At 47.7% G+C, this 12,862-nt stretch overlaps 1 protein-coding gene across 1 annotated transcript in view; it reads right to left on the bottom strand.

Moving 5' to 3' along the window:
• Positions 1-710: 710 nt before the first annotated feature.
• Positions 711-12,862, bottom strand: part of Actr3b (actin related protein 3B) — a 53,408-nt gene continuing 41,256 nt past the window's right edge. Inside the window, exons 9-11 of the mRNA XM_035448984.1 lie at positions 3,008-3,133; positions 2,378-2,461; positions 711-1,541 (exon numbers count right to left, since the gene is read on the bottom strand). Coding sequence (XP_035304875.1) covers positions 1,446-1,541; positions 2,378-2,461; positions 3,008-3,133 — 306 coding nt within the window. The 3' untranslated portion in view covers positions 711-1,445. The remainder of the gene's footprint in view (positions 1,542-2,377; positions 2,462-3,007; positions 3,134-12,862) is intronic.

Below are 12,862 nucleotides of genomic sequence, written 5' to 3'. Positions count from 1 at the left end.
CCACACAAAGGTGAAAGGGGGGGGACTGACTCCAAAAAGTTGTCCTCTGCCTCCACACGTGAACCTTGGCACCCACACGGGTACCCACATGGATACACACCATGCACACATACAGTAATAATAGTGTTTTAAATTACAGTTACCTGAATATAGTCTCTCTGCTTATCAGAATTGTCCACTGAATATTCTCAGAGTTGGGATGGCCGTGAGTAACTGAAGACAAAGGAGGCTACAAAGCACAAATTCATTTCCCAGTGTAAATAGTAAAACCAACCGGCTACAAAGGGAAGTCTGAGAGTAAGATACACCTCACAACTTGGAGGATTATAATGGCAATTTTTATGGTAATAAGAATTATGTGGAAAGCGAGCATGCTGATCTCCAGTCCTACATCTGAGTGAGGAGGCAGCTCAGCAGATACCAGAGAAACACTGAAAGCTTTCCTAGGAAGGGGGTCTGGACAGCCCGAGGACATCCTCATCCCACCCAAACACATCAGGTCATCCACCCACTCTAAGGGAGAGAGTGTCATCACTTTTAAAACATCCTACACACACACACACACACACACACACACACACACACACACACACACACACACACTGTATTAATCATCAAATCCTCTGCAGACCTATAACATAGCCCAAGGATCTCTGAATGGATAGAGGAGCCAGAAGACATCACAAGGAGCAGTTATAAAGATTCTAGCAGCTTTTATTACAACAGTGCAGATAGTATTTCATTCCAGCGCTCAGCAACATTAACCCATCATCTACAAAACAGCGCAGAGAGGTCAGATACATCTGTAGCAACTCTCACAATACACTGGTTAGTGTCCAGACTTCACAACACCCCAATAACATGTGATCATTTCCCAGCAGACGTGTGGCATAAAGCCTGCTGTTTTGTTTGCCTGTACACACATCGGAACATGCCTCACAATTAAACACTTTATTACAGAACTCTGTGACATCCAGACTTACTCATGCTTAGTATCAGTCGGTTATACCAAATACCATAAAATACAAAATGATAGGAAATATAAACATCAATTTGTATTTCAAGTTTATAACATTTTATTTACAAAAATAGGCTGGGAAGGCCAGGGATCCGTCCCACATTCTTTCCTGGAGAAACCACCTCGCATCACGTGTTCCTTTAGTAGTTTCTAAGGTGGCAATGAACTCCTTCAGAGCTGCACTTGTCAACTAGAAGCTCAGATGGAAAGGAGAGGGTGTGGGAGGGGAAAGGGGGAGGGCCACGAACAGTCACGGGATAAATGGCTTTACTGAAAAGACTGCACCCAGCCCCACACACTGGTGATGAAAGCAGGCTGCTCACACACCAATACCACACTGCTATGTACAGGAGCCGGGGCTGCTCTGGGTTCTGAAGGACACTTATTCCCAACATGACACTGTCAGACAGTTGCTGCAAGGCAGACACTAGGACATCACTCCGAAGACGGGGTTGTGGCGGCAGATGCTGGGGCCGTATTCCTCATAGTCCTTCTTGGTGTGACAGACCTGAAAGAACTCCGGCTACAAGAGGAGCAGCAGGAGGGAAGAGGAAACCATTGAGCAAAGGGGAGGGCTATCCTCATCCAGAGGTCCCTCTGCCAACCACTGTCCTGAACCTGACCTGGGTGACATGCCAGGCAGAAGTTCATTTCACTTTTAAATTCACTTAGCAAATCCCAGCACTGAAAAACAACAAACTGACTCAGTTTGCACTTATTAGGATCAAATATTTGTTAACCTGAACGAAAAACAGCTGCTAACAAACTCAAGGGGAGAGTATTAATAAATAAATAATCACTTGGAAAGGACCCGGTGAGGAGGTGCCAGGAGATGGCTCAGTTGGTACGTGCTTGTCATATACACATGAGACCCTGAGCTCATCCACGCACTCTAGGGAAAGTCAGGTGTGGCAGTGTACACCTTTAATCCTAGTGCTGGGGAAACTGAGTCAGGTGGAGCCCTGGAGATCCCTGGTCATAGTGATTGAAGAAGATATCCAACATTGACCTCTGGCTTCCTCACACAATTTGCACACTCATGCATGTACACACACACACACACACACACACACACACACACACACACACACGCACGCACTCGAGAAAGGCAGGAAGCTCTGGATTACTTTTAAATTTCACACACTCTTGTTTATCTGTAACCCACAATTAGCAGGATGCTTGTGAGTGAAATATACAATGTTAATGGTAACTAAAATATTTTTACATTGAACAGAAGTTATTTTGTCTGTTTAAAGCCGTGCAAACAGAACACATGCTATTTAATTTTCACAGGCAGTATTTATCCAAGTTCAACAGAGACGCACAGATGACGACAGGACAGACTAGAAAGGGACTTACAGTTGAGGCCAGCATAGAGCCTCCAAACCACACGGCGTAGCGTTGCATGTGATGTGTTATCACCTGCACCTCCACAGGCTTAGGCTGCAAAAGAAAGCAATTGCATTTAGTCTGCACAGTATAGCCCACTGACCCATCTGTCAGGTGATGGATGGACAGCGGCCTCCTCACTGCAGTGACAGCCCCGGGAGACCAGGGAAGGAAGTGCTCGTCCCTGGCTGAGATGGCTTAGCAAGGTCAATAATGAAGTGAACCCCCAAACACTACAACAAAACACAATGCAACAGGTACCCTCTTTGCTCTCACTTCCCTACCAATGCCCATCTCAGGGAGATGCCCAGGTGGTATTCCAGCAGCCAGGAGCTGTGATGGACACAGCCTGGCATGAAGCAGTTGTCTCACTTTAACGAGAACATTTCTTCACCAGAAATTCATCTTGTCTCTGTAGCATCTGGACACACACACACACACACACACACACACACACACACACACACACACCCATGCCTGATCTTGCAAAGGAAGGTATGAGTAGCCTTAAATTCATCCTCCAATGAATGCAAGCATCTAACCCCAGCTGTCCCCTGCTTGCCATGTTAGAGGACAGCTGCCCTGCACACAGCCCCCTACCTTTATCCTGCCCCCACTGAGCTCTTCACTCAGCTTTAACCGGGCGTCCACCACTCTTTTCAAGTCTCTCTGTAGACGACGTCCAAAATCTCTGAACATCGTGGAGCCTCCAGAAAGAACGACATTCTGAAAGACGAAAGCAAATGGTGAGTGGCCTTGAGTGAGACCAAGCTGCCTGTGACGGTCCAGCACTTGCTCCACAGCAGGCCTGCTTGTGTGACTAACACGCTGACGCTGACCGAAGCATCAGCCCTCGTGTCTCCCAGCCTCCCAGGGCTACCAGTGGCTACCTCCCCACACCCTTCCCCACTTCCCTGAAGTCTGCAGTGGCAACAAGAACTCTTGGAAGGGACAGAACTGTGTCTGGGAAGACAGAGTAGAACTATAGTGATGTGGAGAGGTTAGAGCGTTGCAGCACCTGTCCCAGGCCAGCTTACCCACCTCTGCGCCAAAACTAACATTCTGTGACTAATGGCTAAAAACATTTGTAATCTAGTAACTTAAAAGACCCCTAGCTTCCATCAAACCAAAAGACAGTCATCCGACAGCATCTGAGGGAGGAGTGATAATATGAACAAAGGAGTCAAGACCGTGATGGGGAAACCCACAGAATCAGCTGACCTGAGCTAGTGAGAGATCACTGACTCAGGTCTGACAAATGGGGAACCTGCATAAGACCAAACTAGACCCTGTAATATAGGTGACAACAGTGTGACTGGGACAATATACGAGGCCACTGGCAGTGGGTCCAAGATCTAACTCTAATGCACAGACTGACTTAGTGGAGCCCATTCTATATGGAGAGATACCTTGCCCAGCCTAGACACAGGGGTGTGGGGATGGAGAGGGGCCTTGGTCCTGCCTCAGTGAGATGATGGGACAGACTTAGGAGACTTCCCAGGGGAGGCCTCACCCTCTCCGAGGAGCAGATGGGAGGAGGGGGGAAGTGAAGGGGCAGGAGGAGTGGAGGGATGGGGAACTGGGATTGGAATATAAAAAATAAACTAATAATAAAAAAGAAAAAAAACTAAAAAAGAAAATCTTTCCCCAACTTCCTGTATCTACCTCTCTGATGTACCCACTACTGTATATTTTAAACTTGCCTTGACTTATTACTTTCTTTGTTCTGTAAAACTATGAAACTGCTTTCATTTTGGAACATGGAATTTGGGATAGCCTAAATCTGCATTTCTGGGCCATGGTCACTCATATTGGGCTCCAGAACAAAGCCTTATTTCCTGTAAGGTGAAAGCTGTATTTTTTCATCTCCAAGCAGAATCAGAGGCAGAATCTTTCTGAGATGCCTTCCTCCTTCCTCGGAGACCTATAAAAAGGGGCCTCCAGTCTGCCTCATGGGCTGATTCTCCCCAGAGCTCTACCATGCCATCTGTCTTTGGAGCTGGGGCCTGACTGCCTGTGTCCCCAACGTGCCTGACTGTCTACCATGGTATCAGTACTATGTTGCCCTTGAATCCCTCACCTGAGACCTTTCACCAGCCAAAAGCCACGGGTTATATTTTTTCCTTATGAGCATGCCACCAATCACTGCCCTTGGTGCTTTCCTCCACTGTAGCAAGTGAAAGCACACAGCTACCCATGCCTGCACCCCCCCCCTCTGCCCACCCCTGCCCCAGGGAGAACCCTCACGAGAGCCAAGAAACCAGGGAAGCTACGCTAACTGACACATAGGCTCCTGACAAATCACTAACATTGATCTTCAACTGTTTTGCCTTGTGTTCATACTGGAACCCTTCAGAGCGACGATGAGGGGGAAGAAAGCATTCTCAAACCACCTGGGGAAACATTTTCCAATGAGTCCTCCTTCTGCCTCTGTCATGTGACTTCATCAGACATTTGATGGGTGAGGAAGGGCCAGAATCATTAAACCGTCTGGCTGTTACAATGAAAGATAACAGTTCTGTTCTCTCAGGCTACAGAATATTATTTAGGACAATGAAAGTGAAATTGCCCTCATTTAACTTTCTGACAGAAAATATCATTTGGGAAAACTATAAAGAAAATAAAAATCATCCTTCAAGAATCCACGAGTGCCCAACCTTGCCTTCTGGGATGCCTTGTGCAGAGCATCTGCTGCCAGGCACTTCCTCACCCAGCAAACCCCTGACAGGTTTATGGGAAAGGGATGCCATAGAGGCCCAGGCCAGAGAGCCTGAGGTATGGTGGATCTGTTCTGCTCACCGCTGCCCTTTGCCAATGAGAGTCTACCAAGCTGAGGGCCACAGTGGCAGAGGCAGGATTGGCAGGGTAGGAAGTAGAGGAAGAACAGAGCCATGAAAAGCCACCTCAGATCTGGTCTTCTGCCTTGGAACCTATTCCAGTTCCAACCTAGTATTTGTAGAAATTTTCCCTCTAATAATCTACCCATAGACTTGGGAAAGCCTACAAGAAGCTGTCACTGTTCCAACAGCTAAGCTGAGGAACTTCAGGAACAATACATGACAGGCCATGAGCCACAAGGCCATGAGAAACCACAGTTGAGTAGCCACTGTGGTCTCCAGACAGAAGTCTTTGGGAGGGTCCTAGAAGGTCCTGCGGGTCAGATATGAAGCACTTCTGAGGCGAACTTCCAGAGCTTCCCAGCAGGGAGAGATTCTCCAAGGCCACACCCTGACCAGCCCTGGAGTTTTCCCCCAGTTCTCCCTTGAACAAGAGAACCACATTAAGCAAGTGGAACCCACCTATTAACAGGTGTGTTGGACAAAGCAAACCACAAGTGTGCCATCTGTCCTGGCTTAGGCTTCGGTGGTAAAAGCACCTGGTACTGGACGCTCTGAGAGCCTGGTGAGTAGGGGAAAGCAGGCAGCTGCTGACAGCTTTCTTAGGCAGGGCATCTAAGTCCTCACCACCCAGACTCCAGCCCTACTCAGCACCTGCCTCCTTCCTGGTGACTGGTTCCATCTAGACTTCCCAGGTCAGTGTCTTGACCATGATGTCGTCTTCTGCTGCCATGTGGAAAACCCTCTGGACAAAGTATGACTGTCAGAGGCCAGACCCATCAGCACAGTTATGCCATGCTTGGGGTGGCTTGTCAACAGCATCCATGTGTCAAATGTCCCCTGAAGGTGAGACACGTAGCAACATTAAAGAATGAGTGTGTTCTGACCCGGCTCCCCTCAGGACCTTACCCCAACACAGCTGTTTACTGTTAGGAAGACTTTAAAAGTGTTCTTGGCTATGACAGACTTTGAAGGTCCCTCATGAAGGGCCTCACTATCCCTGGGAAGGAGTTAGGGGATGGGTTGGGGAGGGGGTTGGTGGGGAACATGGGTGGATGGAATGTCGAGGGAATGGGGGGATGGATATGTAAATATGAGTAGTAATTAAAGAATAAAAAAAGTGCTCTTGGCATTCATGTCCTTGGAAAAAGCCTCAAGCGTCCACTGGCTCCTCTCTCTAATAGATACAAGCCAATTACTCCTAGAGCAACAGATACTGGATTCTGTCCAATTAAGAATTAACTGAGGACTGCAGATGGACAAGGATGGAATGTGAGTTAACTGTGGGTTTCTAAGGTACTCTGGATGGTTTTCTACTGCATCTTCTTTTCTGACACTATAAACAAGTCCTAGAAACCTTTCAGACTCCAATTACTACAGCCTGTCACATTCCTGGGGCCCTGGACATAGCTCCTGGGCGCCTGGGCCCTGCTAGGCTCTTGCTTGCTCATCTCTGAACGAAGAGAAGACACCTCAGTCCCAGGTGCTTTTGTGGTTGTCAGAGAAAGTCATAATTCCTGCACATGACAGTCAAAGCGAGGCACCACATTAGATTCCAACACTGGACACATAGTGCCCCTAACAAAGACCTCAGAACTGTGGGCTCTGTCCCTCTGAAATAATGAGATGGGTATGGAATACGCCCACTCTTCTTCCTACCATACCAGACACTGCAGGAGAGCTCTCATGGGCTCAGTACTCTTCTGATGCTAAGCAGGCCATTAAGAATTAGAAGCTAACTAATCTTAACTCTCGGAAGTTAAGACATTCACTAAGCCCTATCCTGGTCTCAGAAAATACTTGGTGAATGTTAAGAATCTGGACAGAGGGGACAGTAAAAGGGAGGAGTAAAGGAGTAAAAGGGAGTAAAAAGGCATTGAAGGACATCCATGCAGAGTGTATTGTGTGTAAATGTGTGTGTAGACATGATAGCACCAGTGACACTCAGGAAAATGAAGCCCCTGGAAAAGCAAACAGAAGGTGATGAGAGCAGTGTGTCACCCAAGGAAGGCTGTTTTTTGAGAGTTCACTGGTTGTTCTGTCTCCCCTAAGTCCTCTCAGTTTTCCACCCTGTGAGCAAGCCATCTGGATTGGGCAGCCCCACAGGCTTGTTTTGAGTTGTTGACTTTGTTGAGGCAGAAAACTGATCAAACACAGAATGGGACTTAAACCAGAAGTCAGTTCACATGAAAGGTCATGGTGTATTGGGGGATAGATATGTAAATATGAGTAGTAAATAAAGAATTTAAATAAAAAAATGGTCATGGTGCAACAGCTGGTCGGTTTTGTGCATATGGCCTGGTAATAATCCTAATAGTTCATCTCCATCAAGCTAGTTATCCAAAAGACACCCAAGTAGATAAGACTGATCATTAGGAAACTTCTAGTACACAGTTTGCCCAACACAACGCTAGCTTCAGAGATAGGCCTCAGTACAGGACATCATCACAGCGATGCCTCAGCCTACAATAGCCATTCATTTTTTCAAGGAAATATCATTTCTGGGGCTGGGCGTGTGACTCAGGGCAGAGAACCTGCCTTAGCTTGCATAAGGCCCAGGAGCTCAACCACAACAAAAATAACAAATTTATATTTGCTTTTTTAAAAAAGTCATTGTTAACAGCTGTTTTAGTACATTAAAAGACTACATTCATAGAAAAGGGCAAATACTAAGCAGTTAAGACACTATATTGACCTCTCCTGACCCTCCGTGTTCTGCTGCGTAGTTTCAGAGACCATAGGCATGTGCTACATGAATCTCTTACACCATGTTGTATTTGAAAACATTTTCTATTTAGCGATAACATCAAGTTAGCACAAGTTCAGTGCCCTGTGGTGTAGGTGGATCTTCCATGAACATCGGGTCAGCCATGCTCTCCCTGCCACCACTACCTTCTCTCTAACCCCTGAGATCACCACAGTTCCTCCTAAACACTTTAGATATTTCCTCATTTAAAATGTGACCAGCACGCAGCTGCTTCTTCATAGCTGCGTCCAGAAGTACTCTTCCTTCCTGTCCTGATGCTCTTCCTTCCTGTCCTGATGCTCTTCCTTCCTGTCCTGATGCTCTTCCTTCCTGTCCTGACGCTCTTCCTGTCCTGATGCTCTTCCTTCCTGTCCTGATGCTCTCCCTTCCTGTCCTGATGCTCTTCCTTCCTGTCCTGATGCTCTCCCTTCCTGTCCTGATGCTCTTCCTTCCTGTCCTGATGCTCTTCCTTCCTGTCCTGACACTCTTCCTTCCTGTCCTGACGCTCTTCCTTCCTGTCCTGACACTCTTCCTTCCTGTCCTGATGCTCTTCCTTACTGTCTTGACGCTCTTCCTTCCTGTCCTGACGCTCTTCCTTCCTGTCCTGACACTCTTCCTTCCTGTCCTGATGCTCTCCCTTCCTGTCCTGATGCTCTTCCTTCCTGTCCTGACGCTCTTCCTTCCTGTCCTGACGCTCTTCCTTCCTGTCCTGACACTCTTCCTTCCTGTCCTGACACTCTTCCTTCCTGTCCTGATGCTCTTCCTTCCTATCTTGACGCTCTTCCTTCCTGTCCTGACGCTCTTCCTTCCTGTCCTGACGCTCTTCCTTCCTGTCCTGATGCTCTTCCTTCCTGCCCTAATACTTTGCCTCTTACCAACTTTTACAGCATGTTCCTTCCAGTCCAAGATCCAGACCAATTTTTGCAATTACTTGGCATGCCTGTGCGATAGATTTCTTGATTAAAAAACAATTCACTAGGGTATAAAATACATGTCCACCAGAATACTTCTGAAGTGCTAGAAGCTCGTGGGTTGCCTCTAGGGGTGGAACACGCCGGGTCCATCATCTGGCTTCTCTGCAGTTTCCGCGAGGAAGCACTACAGAGACTACACACAGCATCATGGAGGGGCCTCCCTGGGAAAGGGCAGCCTCTCCAGACAAACGGTGTGGGAATCCACAACATCCGTACATTCACGCTCACCTTCCATCAGACACACAAGTTAACTCAAAACAGACCGCACACCTAGATACAGGAGCTAAAGACAGAATTTCTAAAACTGATTAATGATATATAAAATGATATATAAAGCTTTAAGACCTGGGGGTAAATTAAATATTTAGATAGTACATTGAAAGAAAAAAAGACAAAAAATAAATTGAACCTCATTAATTCAACATTTCTGTTTTTATGTAAAATATTAACTAAAAAAATTAAGACAATCCAGAGGCTAGGGGAAAATATCTGCAACACACACACCTGACTAAACATCAAACATTTATAGCTCAATAATAAAATCATCAGTAAAAGTAGGTGGAAGATCAGGCATTCACCTACCCAGAGCACTCCTGAGCAGAGGGCTCCTGCGTAGCCTGGGGTCTGCTCCTTAAGCCCTTCCCACACTAGCTGAGGACACAGAGCCCCCTGACAGAAGTAGTCTTCTGTGTCCACTTGACACAGGCTGGAATCATTGGGAGCAGGGGACCTCAACTGAGACAGCGCCGTGACCAGACTGGCCTGTGAAGAAACCTTCGGTGCATTTACTTGGTGGATGACTGATGTGGGAGAGCCTGGCTTGCTGTGGGTGTGGTCACCCGGGCCTGGTGGTTCTGGGTGCTAATGCAGGCTGAGCAAGCCATGGGGAGCTAGACAGTAAGTAGCACTCCTCTCTGGCCTCAGCTTCGGTTCCTGGTGATGGAGTGTGACCAGGCAGTCGTGATATGAAATAATTCCTTTCTTCCCCAATTGTTTTTGGTCAAGGTGTTTCACCACAGCAACAGAAACCCAACTAAAGCAAGCCCTGGTGCTCCCTTCCTAGGACTCCACCTTCCTCCTCTCTCACAGGAGTTGACTCCCTCACCCACTGGCCTGCTGCCCCACAGTGGCCAGGAGTCTGTGTCCCCATTCAAGCGGCAGGTAACCCTACAGTCTCTCAATGATTATCAGCAGATAGTAGGTCCTCTAATCAATGAGGACAGACAATGAGGGCAGACCTCACATGGCTGGGACAGCCCCTGTGCCACTGCGTACACACACACACACACACATACACACACACACACACACACACACACACACATACACACACACACACACACACACACACACACACACACACACACACACACACACACACACACACACACGCTTCAGTGCCTTCCTTACCTTCTACCTCCCCTGGCCAGAGCTTCAGCTCCTGCCCTGACCCCTCAACAAACCCTCCTCAGAGAAAGGGCTCCCTCTCCCCTTCATTTTCATGACATACAATCTTCATTGGTGTCTTAGAATCAGAAGTAAAACTCAAGGTACACTCAGCAGCTGGAAGCCACAGCAAATCTCCTCCATGGACTTAATTCAGCTAATTCAATTTACACAAGTGTCCTATTAGATAAGACAACAGCAGCGTTTTCTCTGAACTAAACCTAGGCTGATCTTACATCATCTCAAGTTCCCAGCTGTCCCACCTGGTCAGAGTCGGCTCCGGGACTCACATCCCTCTGATTTATCTCCACTTGTCCGTTTTAATTAGTGAATCTCGTTCCCAATGAGCAGCGGTGTCAACAGAAAAAACAGCTCAGTGCTATGGCTTGCATGGGAAACCCCTCCCGCAGGTTCCTATGTTTAAATACTTGTCCCCAGCCAGTGGCACTGTTTCTGGAAGGTCGTAGAACTTTGGGAAATTGGGGTCTAGATGGAAAAAGAGCATCTCCGGGGCAAAGGCCTTAGGTTTATAGCCTGACCCTGCTTCTTTTTCTATCTTTGCTATTTGGTTGCTGATTTGTGAGAAAGCAGCTGTCACCAGACAGGCCCACTAACACAGGCCCACCGCCATACCCCACCGCCACACAGGCCCACCCACTAACACAGGCCCACCGCCATACCCCACTGCCAGGCACCCCCACCGCCACACAGGCCCACTTCTGCCACAAAGCCATCCACCACCAGCCCTTCCCTGACACTATGGAGAGTGTCACCTTAAACCGTAAGCAAAAGCAACCCACTTTTAGGCACTGATCACTGAGATGAGTGACTGACGCCCCAGTGTGTCAGTTACTGTGCAACACGCTGTTTGCCCCACATACGCCTCATGCCACTCTTGAGGCCGCCTCACCCCTTCTCCTTTAAAGGACCAGCAGATGGATGTTAAATAGCTGGCTCAAAGGCACACCGCCAGGAAGCCACAGGCCTGCACCACGCAGAGTTCAAGGACTTGGGAGAAGGGAACATGAACCTTTCCTTAGATACTAAATTACTTAACTCTGCCCATATCTTTTGCCCAAGTGCCAAACACTGCTGCAGGGGTTGCCTAGTTACACCAGTCAACAGGCCTCTGGCACCACAGCATCCCCGTGTGGGCCTCACTCTAAGCAAGCAAGGCTAAGGGACCGGGGAATCAGGCATCATGATGCTCATGCATGGCTCAGCCAGGACCCAGCCAGGCGGTGTGCTCCTGAGCACCCACTCCTGACCATGAAGACAGGGAGGTGGTGGAGATGGCGGGGGGGGGGGAGGTGATGGAGATGGTAAAAGACACGGTGGAGATGGAGCCTCTCAAGAAGCTTTCCACAGGAGCCAGAACTCAGTGTGTGTCCCTCTGCAGGGAACCCAACAGGGCACAAGTGTCCTTCGCTAGACAATCCATGTTTCACGGATGCCGTCCTGGCTATAGCCACACTCTAAAAGGCCATTTTCCTATACCCAGCCACTCCCACAAACCCACTTAACATTGTCATTGATGATTTAGATGTACTCAAAGTCCGGTGAGGTGGGAAGACAACTTAGAGAGCAAGTTCTCAAGTTAGAATCATTCAACTCAAAAGCACTGGGAACAGAGACTCCCATCCGGTTAGAGTCGGCCCTAGAAATACAACACAGTGAAGGAAAAATGTGACCTAAGTATAGAAAAGCACCAAACACCCAGACCTAGGGAAAAGTCAGTACTAAAAATCATGTTTTTGAAAAGTTTTGATTTGTTAAGTGTTTATAACACTGTGCTAAGTTAACACATAGGATACAGATAGAAATATAGCAGGGGTGCATCCCTCTACCTACTTATGTTTCAGGGCCGTAAGAAAAGCTCCAATGCAGAGTGACTTCTGCTTTTATGGAAGTTCTCGGAGCATTTCAGGTTCCTAACCTGAACATTCATTTGAAGTGAGCAATAATAACCTTTGCCCCCACTACAGTATCTAAACTTCCTATGATGCCATAGGTTTTTATACCCTAATGCTTTGCCCCCTGCCCAAGCGGTTCTGGCTCCCTCTACAGTGCTCCTTTGCTCAGTGTGAGGGTGTCAAGTGTTCGTGAAACCCACTGTGTTGCTTAGACATTTTTCCAGTGCCGGTCTAAAATTACCTCCCTGCCAAAAAGTCTCCATTTGAAGTTATATTTGCACATGGGAAGGCTCCTTCCCTCTGCTGGTAGAGAATGCCACCAGAGGGCACAACATAGGACACACACATATAACCTGTCGGTCTCCTGAAGTCTAAGTCAGAAAGATTTAAAATAAAACCTGTACCACCAGCAAGTTCATTTGCCAATGTCTAACATGGGCTGGGGGTGCAGCTCTCTGAAAGGGGGGCTGGCCAAGTGCAAGGCACTAAGTCCCACCTCCTACCTGTTCAAAAAAGTAACACTCCATCAAAAATAACCA

The sequence above is a fragment of the Cricetulus griseus genome, chromosome 8 (assembly GCF_003668045.3).
Source record: "Cricetulus griseus strain 17A/GY chromosome 8, alternate assembly CriGri-PICRH-1.0, whole genome shotgun sequence".
Lineage (NCBI taxonomy): Eukaryota > Metazoa > Chordata > Mammalia > Rodentia > Cricetidae > Cricetulus > Cricetulus griseus.
The sequence above is the reverse complement of the archived record's forward strand: the minus strand, read 5'-3'. Positions and strand labels throughout refer to the sequence as shown.